At 48.7% G+C, this 20,354-nt stretch overlaps 1 protein-coding gene and 1 long non-coding RNA gene across 3 annotated transcripts in view; both read right to left on the bottom strand.

Moving 5' to 3' along the window:
* ARHGEF26 (Rho guanine nucleotide exchange factor 26) overlaps positions 1-6,123 on the bottom strand; it is a 32,588-nt gene extending 26,465 nt beyond the window's left edge. The window contains exons 1-3 of the mRNA XM_027730787.2: positions 4,961-6,123; positions 3,482-3,518; positions 1,437-1,582 (exon numbers count right to left, since the gene is read on the bottom strand). Of these exons, the coding sequence (XP_027586588.2) occupies positions 1,437-1,582; positions 3,482-3,518; positions 4,961-6,097 (1,320 nt within the window). The 5' untranslated portion in view covers positions 6,098-6,123. The remainder of the gene's footprint in view (positions 1-1,436; positions 1,583-3,481; positions 3,519-4,960) is intronic.
* Positions 6,124-6,364: 241 nt separating this feature from the next.
* LOC113993022 overlaps positions 6,365-20,354 on the bottom strand; it is an 84,099-nt gene continuing 70,109 nt past the window's right edge. For both annotated transcript variants that reach the window (XR_003542454.2, XR_005566690.1), the window contains exons 4-5: positions 9,085-9,258; positions 6,365-7,959 (exon numbers count right to left, since the gene is read on the bottom strand). This is a non-coding gene — a long non-coding RNA (uncharacterized LOC113993022). The remainder of the gene's footprint in view (positions 7,960-9,084; positions 9,259-20,354) is intronic.

Below are 20,354 nucleotides of genomic sequence, written 5' to 3'. Positions count from 1 at the left end.
ATGTAATTTTTCCAGAGTTACAACCACAGTCACTGTGAGACTCAGATTGCCAGATTTTGGTTTCTCCATGCACCACCTTTTCCCTCCTACTCCCCATTTCCAACCTTGTAAAGCAAGTACAGACAGTGCACAAGTTGCTGCGCTCGAACAGCACAGAACAAGTTGGTTTCTGTAACTGAAGAATGGGACAGTTCCCTTCCTGAGATGGTCTCTGTGCTATTTTTGTCTCACAACAAATTAGTATTTGAAATTATCATTATTATTATTACTGAATAGCATTCTTCCAAAATACCTCAGCTGGTGAACATTTAACTGCTAGTTTGCCCAGAAGGCAGAAAAAACAATTTGCCTTCATTATACCCTAACTTTTTTGCAACACTGAGCAAATGAACTATATTTAAAGTATTTGATTTGTTGAAAAAAAATTTAGAGCAAATCTTTTCAAAACCACATCGTCTTGCCTTCTTTATAATCATCGAATCAGGGGGATTCATATTTCAATATCTTACCCTTGAAAAGGTCACCAGCATGTGTAAGACAGCTCTGCTAATCAGGCCATCTAAAGACCCATAGAGGATCTCCCTGAGGCTTGATCACTCATTTACTGGAACGTGCACAGACATGGACAGCCAGCAACCCCAACACTCCAAGGTGATCATGTCATGGTATCATCTCTCTAATGGCAGAGATGAGGATTGGCAACATTCTACAAGTTGCATAAACAAAAACCAAAAAACAACCCCAAAGCCTTCATTTTAGGGACATCCCTCCAGAAGCCACAGAAACGATCAAAGGATAAAATTAACCCCAGAAACACAGAATTTTTACAATTTCTTTAGTCTCAAAATCATGTGTAGGGCAAAAACCTGTAAAAATATCAACTGTTCTCAGTAATTTGTCAGTTTATCAGCAGGGAAGGCAGCAAGATTGCAGTACTGATTAAACCAGCTGAATTTACTTTGTTTAATAATGCCATTAAGCCAAAGCCCCTGCAGATGCTTCCCAGCCTGTGCTGGGACAGCAGAGCACCACCAGCTCAACACCCTGCTTTTCAGAATGGTTTCCATTAAACATCTGCACTCGAGTCAACTTAAGAGCTGGTGTGGAGTGATTTAGAACAATTCAGCAGCAGCTTGTTCGTAACTAACTTTTCTTCAGTCTAATTCACCCTGATAGTGAACTCACACAAACCCTTTTTTTAACGAATTGGTGAAGTTGTGTCTTAGCCAAATACAGGGCCCCAAAATGAACTCTCTTGGTTTCACTGCTTTCTATGTGAAACAAAGACCAGTAATTGGTCAGGACTCCCGTGTTGTTCTTATGAAATGAAAAGGAAGATGAAGAACTTCAGCCAAAAACTGCAGCAGCAAGTAAGAAGCCTTTGCTTGAGCCCACCCTGAGCTCCGTCTCTGGCCACAGCAGGATCACACACTCACCACAGAGAGCTGGCTCCACGTCGACCTCAGGGGCTTGTAGTGAAAAACAACCTTGTCATCCGATTTCTGCTCTCGGGGCTCAGACTCTTCATCAGAATCTATGTCCAGAGCCTTTTCCTTATAGTTCTGATATAAAACAGCATTTTCTGTCAAACAGCAACAGTGTGTCAGTCATCGCTAGAAAGTTGGTTTAGTTGCTCTCTTAAGAATAATAAGTAACAATTAAACAATGAAAGAAAGCAAAGTGTCACTGTGGCCTCCCCACTCCACCAGACAAAGATAGCATCTGATTTGGGCTGGACAATGGTGCAGTACAGTGACAATGGGTCACTGTACCACTCCCAAAGATCCTCACGGACAGAATTAAAGAACAGACGTGGCCTTTGTCAAGAAAAAAACAAAAAACAATTTTTTCTTCCTTGGTTTGCTGTACCCTATTTTACAATTAGCCAGCAATTAGAAAACAGGACTGTGTGTCAGTGATCAGTCACTGATCTGGAGGTCTAGCTATTTTCATCTTCAGGACCACCACAAGGCCACTGCCCATGACCACCTTTCTGTCAGCTTTAAATAATGTCTTTGCATTTCACTAAGAGAAGGAAACGACCCCAGTTTCAGAGTTAAGGTCAGAACTACTCCAAATAGAAAATTCAAAGCTTTCCTGAGTAAGCACGAGGCCTATGAACCTTAAGACAAAACACCCTATTTGAGTTGTCATCATTAATCCAGTACTATCAGTGGCAAAGAACCCCAGGTGTGGAGCACACCCTGTGCACTCCCCAACCTCCCTGGTCACACAGCCTTTGCAACAGCAGACAGAAAGGACAGAGAAATTCAACACCACAATGACCCACAGACAGATTAAGCCATTAAGCAAGTGGGCTCTGAAAGGCACTTTTAGATGGGCCAGGCTTTGGATAACATCCAATCCTCCCCTAAAAGGGGAAAGTGGAAGGTCTGGCTGCTCCGCACACAGCCCCAAGCCCATGGTCCCACACCTGGCGGGGTGACCTGTCCCACCTGCTCAGCCCCTCCAGCCCCAGTGTTACACAAGGTCTGGCCTCTGTCTCAGCTCTTTGGGAAGTGTGTACAGTCTGTACAAGAGAGGAAATTGTGTACAGCCACTGCATTCTGAGAGGCACTGCAGAGAAAGTCATTAGCTGGGATCAGTCAAAGGCAGAAGGGAACCACTGGAAGAGAATTTAGAAAACGTCATTAGGAGACAGTGGAGAAGAAAATAAGAGTAGGAAAGGGGATGATGCAAACAGAACACAGCGGGGAGTTTTGAAAACAGACACAAGAGGAAGGTAACACAGCAGCTGAGATGAGCTCAAGGAGGCATTAAGCAGAGAAAAGCCAAGTGAGTAGCAGTTATTACAATAAAACTTCCATAGCTCATAGCCAGGAAAGATTTTTTTTCTTGCTGAAATATTGGGAAAAGCAGCAAACTTGGCAAAGCCCAGAATTAATAAGTACCACAAAAATGCTAATACATGGACAATGTTTTTCTGGCACTTAAACTTGAAGCCAAGGTAGCACAAAAGGAAAATGATGGCAGAGCCAAAGGATTTGCCCCAGCACTTGAGGAAAAGAGAACCAGCTGTGTGACCCAGCAGCTCAGAGCCTAATGACTCAGGTGTGAGCTGCAGGGGTGACCCCAAACCTGCCAGTCATCCATAATGTCCTGCCCCTGGGGAGAGCCTCAGGGAACAGGCCTGAAGGCAGTCCCACCTGGAGGGGCCACCCCCCAAGGAACTGTACAGAACTGTCAGGGCTGAGACAGACACATCCAAGAGCTCATCTTTTGGGAGGGACAGGAGGTTGAGAGGAAAAGAAGCCCCTCACATAAACCCCCATTTTTAGCCTGCCATTTTATAGTCTTTAAAATACCCCTGAAGTATATTTAGGGCCAATATTTCAGTCAGATTATTGAAAAGCAAGGTACTTAGTCTTTGACTTCCTAGGAAGGAAATGTGAAAACCAACCCTGAAGTTCCTTTCCCATGGGACACAGGGATCAGCCAGCCTGTACAGAACAGGGCTTACCTTCCCCATCGAATGTCCCTTGGCCTTTCAGCATCTTCTGTAGTTTTAACAGAAAAGAGAGAGATCTGTGTTAGAAAGAGAATGCAAAAGAACCACAGCAACAAGAACTTGTTTTATTCAACACTTCGGCACCAAATCAACAGGCCCTAACCTATAAACTCTGGATGTTGGACAGGAGTTCAACAAAAATAACTGTTTCACCACAGCAAGTGGAAAGCTACTCTAATTTAATTCCTCTCATGCATTGTTTATATGCATTTTCCCAAAATGCTTCATTTTCCCTGTGTTTCAAAAGCACAATATACTGGCTTGAGAGGGGTTCACTGAACCTACACCTCATCCCACTGTCTCGGCCTTTCCTAGGAGGCCACAAGGCCCAGGACTGAGTGGCTGCCCTTCCACACTCTGCACACAACACCCACTGTAAGTACTTTGTAAGTGAACGTCTTGAGAGCAAAACAAACCTCTGAAATCAAACAGCTGTTCTGGTGCAACATGTCCTGTGGGCCAAGAGTCTAATAAAACACTTCTGGCAGAGAGCTCTGTGTGTTAGGACAGGACAGCGAGACATCCTCCCATTCTAAACATAACTTACTGTTCAAGTCTATTACAAAACCAAATCACTTCCTACTCTGCAGTTGTTCACAACTTGATCAATTCCTATTTCATCACTTGTAGCATTTTCACAAAAGCTTCTATTACCATAATTTTGAATTTGGCTGAAAACTGTCATAAAGCTGATCATCATTTTAATAGCTACAGCATCAGCCCTCAGCCTGGTATAGTTTATTACACAGTTCTAAACACTCCACAGATATCTGTGAATGTATTTCATAAAGTAACAAATTCTATTTAAAAATAAGGAAATACAATATATGAACACTATATGTTCAAACAAAAAAGTATTTTCAGTAAGTCTTTATAACTTAATTTTAATGCATTAACATGCAATTAAAATCTACCTACTTCTCCCAAGGGATACAACCGAGATTTAAAAACAGGCACTCTGCTTTTACTTGCAAGCATTAAAATTAAGATAACTGAAGTGGTCTCTATCGATTTAAAAACCACACAGTGATTTTTACAAGTAATTTAGAAGCGATGTCTCAGATAGAGGAGAGCAGGAGGAAGTTAATTTTTCTGTCTCTGCTCTGGCAGGCAGAGTTTATTAGGACAATGTCTCTTTTTTATCCTGTTTACTCCTTTCTGGGAAGCGGGTTTTAAGCCATGAGTTCGGTTGGGAGAGCAGCCCTCCGTGTGCTGGGGAATCCAGCAGGAAACGCGAGCAGGAGCACAGTGCTGAGCTGCCCAGATTTCAACAGAATCGTGTCCCTCCAACACCTCGCTAAGAAAACAGCATTAACTAAACAGCAGTAACTACGAGAAGTTTTGCGTTAGCATAAAGCAAGCTGAAAAAAACGTACAGTCAGCAAATCACGCTCCCGCGGAGCCGCAGCATCACCGCCCAGCGCACCTCACCTTTATCCTGCCCAGGCTCGAAAACTTCTCTTTATCCTCGACCACGGCTTTCAGGATGGGCTGGGACATTCTGTTCTTCTTCTTGCAGTTGGCGGAGCCGTCCAGGTCCACCCCGCTCACCACGGCCCGGCGGTAGGACGTGGAGCGGAGCCCTCGCCGCAGCGTCCCCGGGCTGCCCGGGCCGCCCTCGGGCTCGTCCTCGGCGTCGCTGCCCGGGGGCAGCCGGGCGGTCTCCACCATGCTTCGAGCCTTCAGCAGCCGGTCGTGGCCCTGGGCCCGGCCCGCGGGCCGGCTCTCCGCCAGGCTGAGCGGGATCAGCTGCTGCGAGCCCACCTTCCGCGCCGCGGGGCTGTGAGTGCTCAGCAGCGCGGGGGGCTCCGCGGGGGGACCCCCGGGCACCTCCGCGGGCTCGGCAGCCCTGCCGATCCCGGGGGATCCCTCCGGAGGCTCGGCGGTCCGGCTGACGCCAGGGGATGCCCCCGGGAGCTCGGCGGTCCGGCCGACTCTGGGGGATCCCTTCGGGGGCTCCGCTGTCCGGCCGATCCCGGGGGATCCCTCCAGGGACTCGGCGGTCCGGCTGACTCCAGGGGATGCCCCCGGGAGCTCGGCGGTCCGGCCGATTCTGGGGGACCCCTTCGGGGGCTCGGCAGCCCGGCCGACTCCAGGGGATCCTCCCGGTACCCCCGGGGGCTCGGCGGCCCGGCCGCACGGTGCGGGCTGAGCGCTGGCCGCGAACACGATGCGGTCCCGGTGCGGGGCCAGCCCCGCAGTCCTGGGCGGCCGGGCCCGGCGGCCCTGCCCGCTGCCCGGCGCGGGGACGGTGCCGTTGGCGGTCGAACCGACACGGCTGTCCGGAGCCAGGGCGAGCAGCCGGGAGCGCTCCGGGGACAGCCCGGGCGAGCGCGGCGGCCGCACGGTGCCGTTGGACACGGATCCCATGTCGGGGCTGACGGTGCCGGCGGGCTGGGTCACGGTGAAGGCGCACCTGTCCTCCACGGGGAAGTCGGTGACGAGCAGCCCGCTGGGGCTCTGGTACGACTGCGGCCGGGGCTTGCTCCAGGCGAGGGGCTGCGGCCGGGGGGTCGCCCGCCTCCTCCAGCGCGGCGCGGCGGGGCCCGCCGGGCGCTGCCCGTCCATCGCCGCCCGCCCGGCGCCGCTCGCCCAGGGAGGCGGGCGGGGAGCGCTCTGCGGGCGCGGGGCCAGCGCGGGCCGGGCCGGGCCGGGCGGGGGCGGGCCGGGAGAGCAGCCCCCGCTCGCACCACCCGCGCTGCGCCGTTCGCTGCCGGGGCCGCTCCCGCCCCACCTGAGGCTCGGCCGGGGGCGGGCGGAGCGGTGCTTCCGCCGCCGGCACAGCCCCGGCGCCCGCCGGGCCGGGGCCTTCCCCTGCCCGCAGGTAGCGGGAGGAGCGGGGTCCCCGGGCCTTCCCTTGCCCGCAGGTAGCGGGAGGAGCGGGGTCCCGGGGCCTTCCCCTGCCCGCAGGTAGCGGGAGGAGCGGGGTCCCGGGGCCTTCCCCTGCCCGCAGGTAGCGGGAGGAGCGGGGTCCCGGCTGTGCCGCCCCGAGGGCGCGGGGTGAGCGCGGTGCCGGCAGCTGGGCTGACTCACCGCAGGGTTACGGCAACGCCGCGGGCAGGGCGGGCTGGCGGCGCAGCGCTGCCCCAGCCCCGGGCTTCTCGCTGCAGGACCCACCATACCCTCCACATGGGAAAAAGGCTGGAATTTCCCCTTGACACGTGGCCGCGCCGGCAGTCGCGTGCGGCAGTGCCATCCCCTGTGCCCTGGCTGCGCGGTGATGCCATCCCTGTGTCCCACCTGGGCTGTGCAGCGGTGCCATCCCTGTGTCCCACCTGGGCTGTGCAGCGGTGCCATCCCTGTGTCCCACCTCACTGTGCCCGCCCAGGCAGTGGCTCCCGGGGCCCCTGTGCCCCCCACCTGCTCGTTCATTAGGGAACACGTTGCACCTGCCTGGCTCGGGCTGGAGTGCTGGGAGAAAGCTGGGAAAGGAGCAGCTTTGTGGTAAAAAAATAGGACGTAAACCATGAATCTGCTGGGAATTCTGACACATCAGCCGGAAACACTGTCTGTAAAAATGGTGAAACTTAAATGTGACTTTGGTAACTTCACCGTACATCTGAGGAGAACAGAGTAAGTTTTAAAGCAAAACAAAGGCATGCTCATGTTCCTGTGCCGGAGGCTGCACAGGCCCTGTCTTCTTCCATCATGGGACACATGCTCTAGCAGCCCAGCCAGGGGTCCCTGTGCTCCACAAGGCACAGGCTCAGCAGAGTCCCTGACACAAGTGACACGAATGATTTTCTGTTCTATCACATTCAGTAATAATTACAACATGCCCTTGCTTCACTGCCTGCTCCTCTGCAGTTAAAATCTGCTCTGCTTCCATTGGAAAAAAATAATGATCCCTATGTTTTAAAAACCATCTTGTCAGAGCATGTGGAGCATTTAGCATGAATAATTATTTAGCTCCACTATTAAATGTCACATTGGACATGAATGTAAAATAAAATTTTAAATACTTCCCTTTTGGTATTACTTTGGTATTACATCACAAAGCTAAACTGTTTTTCAGGCTTCCCTCAAGTGCATGAAAGACAAAACCTAGGCCTGATTCTGTTCCCGTGTGATTAACACATCCCCTCTGGACTGGCAGAACAGTGACACCTGGAATATTTGGAGACCCTGGAGCCCAAGCTCTGCCTCCACAGCCGGGGACTCTGCGGTGCAGAGCTCTGGAGCTGGGCCAGGAGGCACCCAAGGACACAGCTCATACCTGCTGTGTTAGTCCTGCCCTTCCCGCAGAGCTCTGCTGCTGGACCTGGGGGGAACCATTCAGGTCATTTCCATGTGAGTGGCCCTCAGGAAACACTCTGCAGGGGGGAGCAGGGAAGGCTTTGTTAGGCTGAGCAAGTTACCTCACCTCTGACTGGCAGGGCCCTCCTTTCATCACCTGTGAGCTGCAGACTTGATTTCTGCTGAGACTTGAACTGAAAGAGCAATCCCAAAAGCTTTGATTAGAGCCTGGACTCACCAGTGATGGCAGGTGCAGGACTGGAGAATTCCTGGGGGTGGAGGAGAGAGTTTTGGGGAGTTTTGGGGAGTGCTCAACAAAATTACTTGTTTTTTTATGGATGGGCACCCACTTGGACTCCTGGATAAACTCGCAGAAGGGCCAAAAAAACATTAGATTTGTAACTTCTCTCCAGACTTGCAAGAGTTCATGTATCATCAAATCAGAAAAGAATAGAGTAGATTAGAAGTGCTCTATGACATTTTCAAAGATATAAAAATATTATTTACACTAAGCCTGTTTACTAGGTAATAAACCATCAGACAAAAATACAGAAGGAAACATAAGGCACAGCCAACCCCATGTACATGCATACAAACCTCAGATATATTAATTCTTCTCCCAGGAGATCCCAGGGAAAACAAAAATCTTACTAAGAATCAAATTAAGCAAAGCACAAAGAAATTAAAATGGGCAAATTTTTATGTCCCACAGATGAGAGAAAACTGCAAATTGCCACTCCAGCTTTAAACAGCCAAAGCACAGGGAGAAGCCACAGGCAGACCCTAAAATGCTGGTTCAGTTGTCAACTGGGATTTCACACTGGATTATTTCTAAAATTGTCTCTCAGCTGTCTACATGAAATTGCCAAGGAATTGGATGTAGCTGCTCCATATTACTTAACTCACAAATCCTAATTATTAATAACCAAGGTAATCAGCTTTTACAAGATTATTCTCTTGCACATACTTATTCACTGTGCTGCAATTACAAGGGTAATTTTGGTTGCACCTCAGTGTTCCATTTCATACACAGTAAAAGAGAAGTAAAACCTTACAATAAAATTGCCATCATAAGAAAAGTAAAATCAACTCTATAATTTAAGAGAAGAAAGAAATGTAAACATAGTAATTAACCCATCCTACAAAGCCAGGTCACAGTGTGAAATCACTGAGGCACTTATGTAGCAGTGCCCAAACCTGATAACAAGCCCACAAATAATAGTTAGATTAAACATCACTTTGGAAGGGTTACAGGGTTCAATATATACTTTTGTGTAAGATCTGAATGTGAAAATGTAAATGTTCATGCAGTAACTTACAGGAGATGTGTAAAGACTCGGGGCCGGGCCTGTGCTTTCTGTCAAACGAGAGAAGAGGAAGACGAATCCGTGGGCACTTTGTACGTCCAGTTTCAGAACCATCTCAAACCTCCCCTCCAGCTCTGGGCTGTCTCTGGCGTGTGCTGGGCTGGAGCTCCTCAATGCTGCAAACACCTGGAGATGTTGGGACACACCTGTAATTCAGTGTTTCTAAATAAACTGACTCAGTTTGCTGTGTCAGTACTCCCTAACCCACACTTTGATCAGCCCTCTCTGTCCCTCAGTTTTGGGATGTAAGGAGGTGTGGAGCAGAACCTGTGCAGTGGGAACTGCAGCAGAGAGAATTCCCATGCAATGCTGCATCCCTTTGGAACCTTTCCCAAAGCCAGGCCCTGAACTAGCCATGAACGCCCCTACAGCTTCAGAGCTGTGCAGGTGACCCTGGCTGCTGGTTGGGCCCATGGTCCCCCACTGCCTCCAGCCTCCTCAGGGGCATTTCCATCAACATCTGCCCTCTGTGCCTCCAAGAGAGGGGACGGGTGAAATGGCTCCAAGGGAAGTGCCCAGCTTTTGGTTAATCCCCCAGGAATCACTGCATGTCCCGTCTGTGTTAACTGACAGCTAGGAAATAACAATAATACAAGTAACATTCTTTTGAAACTCCTGTCTTTCCCTGGCTTTGGGCAGCTGAAGAACAGTCAGCCCTGCTCAGATCAGAGCAGAATTAGCAGGTGGGGGAATAAGGCTCTTACTGCCCCCCAAAACCCCTCCACAGCCCCAGCAGGGACAGGGTCAGCACAGGCGAAGAAAGGACGAGCTGTGAGTGTGACAGAGCTCTGCTGAAATCCTCCTGGCACTGCTCTCACTGCCTGTCCAGGGACATGAACCAGGGCAGTGGAGCCTCTTGCCAATGTGAGGAGCAGAGTTTTCCCAAGGAGGACACGGTTGCTCCAGCAACACAGGCAATCCCAGAGCACTGCAGCCGTGGGGCGCAGGAAGGGTCAAGCCTTCCGACCTTGTGCCCCCTTTCTTCTCCATACAATGGTGTGTAGGCTGGGAGAGATTTTGCTCTGAACACTGCCCAGCCAAATTTTAACCATAAATCAATCCAAGAAGGCAGAAGACAGGTTCTGTAATTATTTCTGTTTTCCTCTGAATTTTACTGTTGTTAAAATAATCAGCAGTAATAGAAAGCTTTGCAGCATTAACCAAAAGCTTTTAGGGGAAAACCACATCACATTGCACTGCAGTTAAAAAGAACCTGTTAGTGCTCCTGGACCATCAAATTTGAAACAAGATGCTCTTTTACTGTTAAACTGGGATGAAAAGACAAAAGAGTAAGAAAGAATGTGTAACCCGAGAAGTCTGACCCTTCCTCTCCAGTTTAGTTATATTCATTGGTTTTCCAATTTTACGATTCCATTTACACATTTAAATTCTAACAGTGAATTTCCTCTCAATAATTCAGAGACCATCCTTTCTATAAGATAATGGTTAATGGAATGTCCCTGAAAATGTAGATATAAATTTTTTTATCTGATGACTATAGTTCATAAGATGTTGCTGTTTAAAGAGTTTGCAGGATTTCAGACATCTCCCAACAAAAGGATCAAGGCACTGCTTGCCATAGCTGAAAAGTTTTGGTGGTTGCCATTAGAAACTCAAGCAAGGCTGGGAGCCTTCAAGGACAGTCTGTGCAGCTCAAGGATGGTGGCTGCTGGGTCTGCTCTCTTTGTTCTCCCTGAGGCTGCACAGAAATGTCCGAGCAAGTGACGGGGGTGGGGGGGTGAAGAGTGGATCCTTACTGTGGGTACATTTCCAAAGAGCTGCTGCTTATTGCCTAAGTTTGGTTTCTGCTGGGATTTTTGGTCTGGTTTTTAAGGAACGAACATTCTGCTCATATAGGAATTAAAATATATATATATAAATGGAGAACTCCGGTGTTTTTTATTTGTTTCCTGAAGGCTAGGTGATGATTTCTGTGTGTGATACACACTGTCACTCTGCAGTGGGAGCAGGTGAGTCACCTGCTCTCAGCCCCTGCAGGCTGTGACTCCCCAGCCTTGCGGTGCCGCTGGACTTTGCCAGCCTGCCCTGCCCTTCCCGGGGGGTTCCGGGGACACGGTGCTGGCTGTGAACACACCAGGGACTCCACAGGCCTCTCTGGCTCTGCACAGGGGGCAGCTGTTGCAAACAGAGGTGGAGATTTTCAAAGCTGACTCTCCCGGGTGAGACACCTGAGCCCTGGGGAATGGCTTGGCTGGATTGGATGGCTCACCCCAGTTCTGCTTGACAAGCTGGAGATGGGGCAAAGGTTGGACTCCATGATCTTAGAGGTCTTTTCCAACCTAAATGATTCTGTGATTCTGTACTTGGGCTGATTTTAGAAATGCTGAACCTGGTTTAGTTTCAAACACCTGATTAACCCGTAGTTATGTACCAAGTGCTGGGATTTTAGGAATGCCATAGCAACAGAATCAGACAGGGAGGGAGTCTGGAGTGCGGGGCAGGGAAGCTCGTGCCTGTTTTTCTCTAATGAGCTGAAGCTCTGGAGTGTGCCTTTCCCCCTCACATTCCAGTTTCCCATTTGTGCTCCCTCTGTGCTCCACGCCTCCCTTGGCTGCAGTCCTGCAGTGGAAACTATGCATGGATGCGTGTGGAGCCTGGGGCTGGGGGCTGGGAGACCTTCATTCCCAACTTCAGCAAGCCCGTGGTTTGGCCTAATTGGCCCCAAATAACCAGGAGTTGGACAGAATTCCCGGATCTGAGGCCACTCTCACATTCCCCCTCGCCTGGCCCTGGGCTGTGCACAGGTCACTGTCCACACAACACCTCGGCACCCTCGTGTGTGTGAGGATGTTTCTCTTCCAAACATTCTGAAAAATTGGCACTTCTCTTATTATCTTTCCTCTCCAAGCTATTACAGGCGTTCCTAATTCAACTCTGATCCCACTAATTAGCTCAAATACATTTTAATTAGTGGAATTCATTCTGCTGTTAGGTGTGCCAAAATTCATCTCTATGGTTTCTTTGAGCTCAGTTTCTCAAGTTGTCTCCTTTCCAGTCGAGCTCTTATTTTCTAGCAGTACCTTAAGTGTTCTTCGTAGTTGGAAATAATTTCTATCCCATCATCTAAGTCCTTTTTTCATCCTTCACCTTACTGTGACTTATTTCCTGACCTACCACACAAAACAGTCGAAATTCTAGACCTGATAGGTGCAGTTATCAGGGAGACAAAGGGAGCTGGGGTGTGTAAAGCAGGATATTGCAGGAGAGAAAAGCCCTTCAGTGGAAACAGCAGCAGGTCAGGAGCAGAGTGAGAGTCTGAGAATTCATACAGCACTTCTAACAAGACTGAAAAGAGAGAGAAGAGGGGGTAGAGACACTCACTGAGCCAAGAACAGATTCACAGAAGAAAAGAACTCTGATTTCAAAAGGAAGGGGGAAAAACGAGTGGATAGAGCAAGTCCTGCTTTGCCAAGGACTCTGATGCAGGAGCATGGCCAGTGCACTCTGCCTGTGCAGCCAATCTGGCTGAGAGGATTCATTTTATCTGCAAAACAAGTCCCCAAAGACAAAACATTTTTATTGCTTTCAAGTTGGTTTCAAAATTAGTCACGGACTGATTTCATCCCTTAAATCAAACTGAAGGTGATCAAGACCTTGCAAAAGGCTTTCATCCAGAGAGGCAGTGCTGGACCCAAAATAAGCAGAAACCTTGCCCAGTATCGCTGCTGTGGAGAATAAACCAGTTTATAAATGTTAATAAAGAGTTGAAAAGCTTTTCAAGTTACTCTGACAAAGCTCAGCACGAGAGGCACGTGACAGGATTCCTTCCAGCGGGTCCGGCACGGGCAGGCTCGGGCAGGGGCTGCCCACGGACTTTGCCTAGTTGGGAAGAGCTGGAACAGCGAGAGCCTCTCGGAGGACAGGGACAGACTCATCCCGGCCCCACGGGCTTTGCAAAGGCCTTACAAGTACCTGGAGCTGGAAGGGAGCACAGCACCCGGGTGATGGCCATGGAAACAAAACACGAGCTGCCCTGAGTCACCAGGACAGCACCGCGAGGTGTTGGTGATCCCTCAGCCGAGCAGAGCCATCAGTGCTGGCTGCCAGCAGCTCCGGGGAGCTTGGAAAACCAGCTGGAAGCACTGAGCCCCCCAGGTGGTTCCACAGCACAGCTGACAGTGCTCTGTGGCCTTCTGAGTGACGAGAAAGAGTCTGTGGATTGTGGCTCCTGTTCCAGCACTGCTCATTTTTGTACATGGTCTCACTGTGCTTTGGATCTCAGTTTTACAGGCTGCTTTATGTATTTGGAATGGAGGGGGTTTTAAAGTTGAATTATGCTCCTCTGGGGTATAAAGAAAGAAGAAAGGAGTGGATTAAGGTACCCAGACATACAGCAAGAATGTTTCTTTCTCAGAAAATGTTGCCTGGCTTCTTCCTCTTGAGCTCCATGCTGTTAAATACACGGCCTGGATCCATCCCTGGTGTCAAAGTGCTTTTGTTTCATCTACAGTTTTATTCAGTTTCTCAGGAGATGAAAGACAAATAAAGAGGCTGAAAATGTTTTCAAATGCAGCCTGAAAGCACGAGAAAAAACATTAACCTTTTGTTTCATTGCTTGGAAACCCCAAAAAGAGAACTGCAAGCAGCAGTTTGCCCGTGAGACTGTCAGTGCTTCCTGTTCTTGTTTCTGCATGTTCTTTCCCTCTTAAGAAATCAGACAAAGAAGAAAAGGGGCACTAAATTGCTGGCATCCCCTGCCCCAGAGTCCTGAATTCAGCTGGCACTGCTCAGGCCCACTTTCAGCACCTCCCCATGCAGTGTCAGAGCGGCCACTGGAGCCATGGATAACATTCCTTGGGAATGCTGTGATGCAGCTTATGATCCCCTGTTTTTCAGTGATAAAAGCCAGACACTAGAAGGAAACAGAGAACATGTTTTTCCCTCTAAGACAGAAGAACATGGGTTACAAGCCAGTTTACTCAGCTCAATACCTACTTGCTCGGTATCATAATTAATCAATTCTTCAAGTAGCAAAATAACCAAAATACATGATTTAGCCATCTCACAGTGAGTTGTGTGGGCTCCTTGTAAAAAGCTACTATTTTAAGTTCAGAGATGTTAAAAATCAGATAGAAATGCTTACACAAGGTGACCTATCATGTGCTGAGGGGAGAGAATGTTAATTTTACCAAACAAGATGTTTTTCCATCCAGATATTTCTATGGATTTCCCTGGGTGCTGATGTGCATGTGCCTTATGGACTCCTGGGACTTGGCAACAGCCACACAATAAAGCTCAGGGGAAAGGAATTCGGTCTGACAGTCCAGCCTGGCACTACCCACACCTCTCTGGCTGTACAAGGAATGATCCTCAATGATCCCTGCAGTTAACTCTGTCCCAGCTCCTCTGTAAATGCTCCTAAATGAGTTTGCCGATTTAGAATTAATTTTTCAGCTCAATTTATACATGCCAGCTTTAGAAAAATGTAAGCTTAAATTGGAATATGATAAAAGTTGTAGTTCCCCTTGTCCAGCTGGGATGTGAGGGGAGTCCTGCAGCAGCTTCCACACTGACCTCAGGCCATCAGCCACCATAAACAGTGGGACAGCTTTTTTTTATAGTGTCATTTTCTTAGTGGGATAAAAACAAATAATTTTTTAGAGGAACTAACGATCTGAAGAACAAAACACTAATTGAAAGGATTTTTTAATGAAACAGGCAAACAACCCTTTTACTTGTACCCTGAATCTCTTTACTTTGCTGTTGATGTTTAACTTGATTCCTTTCTATGGTAACATTCCCTGCAGCACCTCAGGGCACGAGGGAACTGAGCCTGGAATAGCCCTTTTTGTCATCGCTGAAATGCACCAGAACCATTTGCTCAGCACAAAAACGTCATGAGGAGTGGGAATATTGAGGTTCTCTCAGAAGACAAGGCAGAAACACGGAGCAGTGGCACACCAGTGTCCCAGGCCCTGCTGTGTGGGTCTGAGCAGTGCCCAGTGCCCCCAGTGCCCCCAGTGCCCCCAGTGCCCCCAGTGCCCCAGCCCCTCCGAGGGCACAGCTCAGCTGCTCTGTGAGGGACCAGCACCAGCCGTGCCCGTGGCTGTGGCACCAGCCCGTGGCCACCACAGGGACAGGGGCTCCAGGGCCCTTCCTGACCTGGCCACGCTGGTGACAACCAGCAAAACCTTTTGCACAGTTTGCACTGAGCTGTTCCTGCCCCGAGGCCGGGGGGTCGCTCAGGGGCCGTTCCGTTGGGGCCCCAGGAGCCTCCTGGCTGGTTCCTGGGCTGTGCCTGGAGCTCGGGGTCAGCCCCAGCAGCCTGCCGGGTGTCCAGCTACAGCCACTCAGCGAGGGAGAGTTCAGAAAGCCATTCCCAAAGCTCCTGAGAATTCCCAGAGAAACATTCAAGGCAGAAGCCAGAGACATTAGAAAGAACAGCCAGCTGCAGATGCTCTTATCCTGGTGAGTGAAAACCTGGGAATACTTGAAATACTCCAGATAGTTATGACTGGGCAGCAAATGCCACAGCAAAGATCTCTTTGTTTTAAGCAAACCATTAACAGAGCAGCCCAATCACAATGATAAAACCCACACTGATATTCTTGGAATAAACTCCCTCCCTGTAGCTGGCCCATCTGAAACTAAAGCTGCAAAAACTGAGATTCTTCCAATAGCAGGAAAAAACACATAAAGAGCAAGCTCCTGGGACACAAAATTTGGAAAGCTGATCTTTGAAACACAGGAGGTTTACTAGAAGTACATTGTATTACAGCAAAGGAGGTCTGCTTTAAAATTTCAGTCCAAAAATAGCCTTTCTTACAGGGTCCTACTTTGAGTGAATATATAATATTAATGTCATATCACATCACATCATATAATTAAAAACTTTGCCCTTTGCACAGTCAAATTCTAGTTCTTAATTACCCAACTGATTTAATCCATGGTTATGATTTCAGAAAGAACAGTGTGTTTTAACAACAGTCTATACCTGATTTATTAAAATCCTTGAATTATTGCACCTGGAGGGAGTTTAAGTACCAATATATTTTGCATTTTGAACCAAACAGGCTTGCAGAAAAAAAACTAATAAAAAAAAAGTGTGTCTCAGTTCTCCTCTCTTTTATGTCACCACATACACAGGTCGAACACAGAAAGAAATCAGATTTTCAATTTAAAATCTGCAGTTGTTACAGGACATTCTATACCCACAGGAAAGGGAGAAGGTAACGATAAGGAACACCTTTCTTTCCAGTCTTTCCGGTCTCACTCATCTCAGTCCTGCAGGACCTTGCATTTATGAACCCCACACCAATAATTTTTTCCCACCACATTTCAATTAATCTCACAGTCTTCAACAAATTAGAGCATCAGTTTGCAGCCCCTCTGCTCCTACACAGGTGGTGTCTGTTTAAGCCTGAACTGCACCAAATCTGGTCATTCACCTTGTTTTCATAAAACACAATTGTGGTTCTTTTTTTCCTTGGCAGAAAGCTCGATAAGAGTATGGCCTTAATCCATTAAAAGCATTAAATCACACTTCCAAGTGGTGAGCCTTCGGCTCCATCCCTGCCATGGGAATCTCATTCATGTGGTAACACATGTCTCGTTGGCAGCCCTCGCCCTGCTTGGATAGGCCAGTGGAGCCAAGGACAGGACAATGTCCCCATCCTGGCTGTGTCAGTGGGAGCCAAGGACGGGACAATGTCCCCATCCTGATTGTTTTGGTGGGAGCCAAGGACAGGGAAGGTTCCCCATTCTTCCTCTGTAGGGTGTGAGGGAAATGTGGCCCCAGGTCACAGCAGGGTGTTACCCCCAGCACCCAGCACAGACAGCGGGCAGAGGGACCCTGATTTGGGGAGATAACCAAGGACAGGTTACTGTTCTCAGCCCTGCACTGAGCCCAGCTGGGGAGGGCACAGAGCTGAGGGTGTGCCCAGAGCAGCAGCACCTCCGTGCAGCCCATGGCTGTTGGGAAACACGAGTGTTCACAGCTGACCTGCCACTGACAAAGAGTCGGGGGTCCCTTTACCCGAGCCACTGGTCTCCATTGTCCCTCTCCCTCCTGAAGGGAACAGATGTTTATGCAGAGGGAGGACAGGCAGATAATGAATCCCAGAATGAGTTGTTCCTTCAGAAGCTCCTAGTAACCACAGGGAATGCCAAGCTGGCTGTTCCCAAAACATATCCAGCTTTGCCCAGGACTTGGGCACAGGACAGCAAATGGGAGGCAGCCACTGCTCACACATAAAAGCTTCTGTCAGGGTAGAAGAAAAGCTCAGCATGGTTTTAGTTCTGTATTTAAAAAATACAGTAGGAAAAGCTCTTCACAAATCTAAACAGAGGCAGCTGAGCTGGCAGCTATACCAGCCCCACATGAACAAGCACAAAGCAGGGGCCTTCCAAATCCATTAGGAGAAAGATTACAAGATATTACTTTAAAAAGATCCATTTCCCCACCAGGCCATGAACCATCATTTCACTCAGACATGCTTCACATTTTGTCCATTCCTGTTTTCTATGGAGAAGTGAAAAGCCTGTTCAGAGAAACCAGAATGGAATGGAATAGATTTAAATGTGCCTTTGTGATAAACACTATTAAAGACTGTTTACTTAATAGAGAATAAAATTAGAAATGGAGTCCTTTGAAAAATATAATAATGTGTAGAGTAGAGATAGTTGCTATGATTCTTAAAAAACTCAGGCATTATTTCACACATCTCAACACCTATTAAGGGTAAGACAGAGAGCATGAGTGTCCTGCCTTGGAGATTTGTTTATTTATTAAGCCTTAGCAGACACTGTGTCTTACAGGGAAATGGATGAGATGGAACAAAACATGACTGGAGTGAGAATGTCCAAGACATGGAAAAACAAGCGAAGAACAGGCAGTTCCAACTTGTATATTCACAGGCCAAACCCCAGTCCGTGAAAATGAACAGATGACTTAATCACTTTAACAAATAAGGGTTCTGTTTGGATGCCCTCAGTTGGAGAGAAAGTCCCTGCCTGGCTCCTTGCCGTGCCCTCTGCCCCGGGGGCTGCAGTCGGGGCTCTCAGGGCAGCAGGATGAGGTCCAGCAGCAGTTGCAGGGCACCAGCACAGTCCATGGTGCATCCCTTCCTCAGCACAGGGATCCCTCCTTGAGTGGCCCTGTGGTGGTCCCAGCTCCATGGAGTGTTGTCCCCAGGCTACAGGAGATGCTGTTCCTTCATCACCCAAATCTAAGTCATATGTTGGGCAAGTCTTCCAAGTCCAGACAGGGCCTGAGCTAGAGGAGCAGCCTTTCTCCTGGCACCATTGAGACACCAAGTGCCCTCAGGTTCCTTGTGCTGGAGGAAGCACTGACCTGTCAGCAGGCGGAGGTGTGCCTGCCCTCAGCCAGCAGTGCTGCTCACTGGCAGGTCTGGGCCAGTCCCCCCGTCTGCTCCTCAGGGGAGGTCTGTGCTGGGAACGCTGGGATGGACAGAGCAGAGCTGAGCACAGCCAACGGGCCTGGCAGTGCCCTCACCTCATGGCACAGTGATCAGGGGCAGAGGTTTATGGAGCTATGGCAGGAATCCCACTGGAGCAGCTTCAGAGAATGGTTTTGCCACTGCCTGTTCCTTGCTAGCAAGGAAAAAGGGAACAGCTCCCTTCCTTCCTTCCCTTGCTCCAGGACTCTGTGGCTTGCCCGGTGCCCAGCCAGCAGCACACCCCTGTCAGTGCCAGAGCAGATGCAGCTCAGCTTCCTGCCCCAGGGATGACAGGCTGGGCTGAGCTGGGCTGGCATGGACCTGCTGTGCTGCACCAGGGACAGACAGCCCAGACACCAATCCAAGGCCTCTGAATCCTTTGTTTCTTCTGCATTCAAATTCTCGAGGTAGATAAAGAGCAGAAGAAGTTCATGACTTACATTCCTAGACTGATAAGCTTGTTTCCAATTAACTTTGACAAGCCTCCAGCTGAAACTGTAGTGTGACTAAAACTTTGAAGGTGGAAAAAGTATGGAAGTGTTTGACCTTGGCCATTGCTTATCCTAGTAGCAACAGAAGAACTAAATTCACTTTTTCTTTTTTTCACCTTATTTTAGTCAAAAAAGAGCCTTGCAGCAGAAGAAATGTGAAAAGCAAATGAAGAAGAGAAAGTTAGATTTCCCTGTCCTTGAGGAGATAAGATTCAGCAAAACCAAAGTGACCTTGGTCAAACTATTTGATAATAAATGGGTGAGCCTTTCTCCCCAGCCTCCCTGGAAATTTAAAACTCATTGCTAACAGCATTTTTCACCTTCTTCCAAAAACTGCCCAAGCTGAATTCATAGAGGTTTTTCTGCAACTGACTGATCTCACCTGGAGACAGATGATAAAATAGAGTCCATCAGGGAGTCCAAAAACCACCTTCCTAATCAGGCTAAATTACTGCTGACCCAATCCCATTTCAATCTGCCCACATAAAATAGAGCTGCAGCAAAGACACCCAGTGTGATAATTGCTATTGGACATTAATTATTAGCTATTTCCATTTACAGGCCAGAATAATATATACATGTTAGCTTGCCAGTCATATTACTTCAGATTTAAGGCTAGGGACTAAGGCAGAAAAATGTAAAAAACACTTCAAAGAGCGATTGTTATACAGTGGCAAGTATTCATCCAACAGCAATTAAATTCCTTGCACAAACACAGTTTGTAAGAGATAAACTGGTTTAAACAGATCCCAGGAGCAACACAAGTATGATTTGCAAACACATCAACCGCCCCTGTTTTTCTCACATTGCCTTCGACTCCTGAGCTGCCTCGTGCACACTGTCCTTGTCTGTTCCAGCCTTCCACCCTTCATTCCTGCTCCATATTCCTGGAGTTGATGCCTCCCCCTGCACAGACAGGAATGGGGCTCTCCTGGTGTCCCCTTTGCCTGCCCAGCAATCCATGACCATCCCTGGCAGTTCTGGAGTCCTGTGATCTCCTGGAAAGCCCTCCCCAGGAAACCCTCACCCAAACTGCCTGTGCCCAGATTCCTGTCTCCAGCAGAACCCCAGGTTTGGTTCTTGGACCTTCCTGCTCCCTCTGTTCACCAAGGCTGCTGCAAGAGCTGTGGTCCTTCACAGGGAGCTCTAAGTACAAGCACTGACAGTGACAGTTCTCCTTACAGATTGGGGTATCTTTCATATAAGAATTTAAGGAGCAAACAAGTGAAAGGCTGTTTGGATGAATCACTGGAGTGCAGCACCCTGAGATTTACATTTCAGACTCTACTTAAGGCATAATTCCTCTGGTATT

The sequence above is a fragment of the Pipra filicauda genome, unplaced genomic scaffold (genome assembly GCF_003945595.2).
Source record: "Pipra filicauda isolate LSUMZ 115617 unplaced genomic scaffold, ASM394559v2 scaffold78_size3787270_pilon, whole genome shotgun sequence".
NCBI classification, from domain to species: domain Eukaryota; kingdom Metazoa; phylum Chordata; class Aves; order Passeriformes; family Pipridae; genus Pipra; species Pipra filicauda.
Note: the sequence above shows the minus strand (reverse complement) of the source record. Positions and strands in the feature narration are given on the sequence as shown.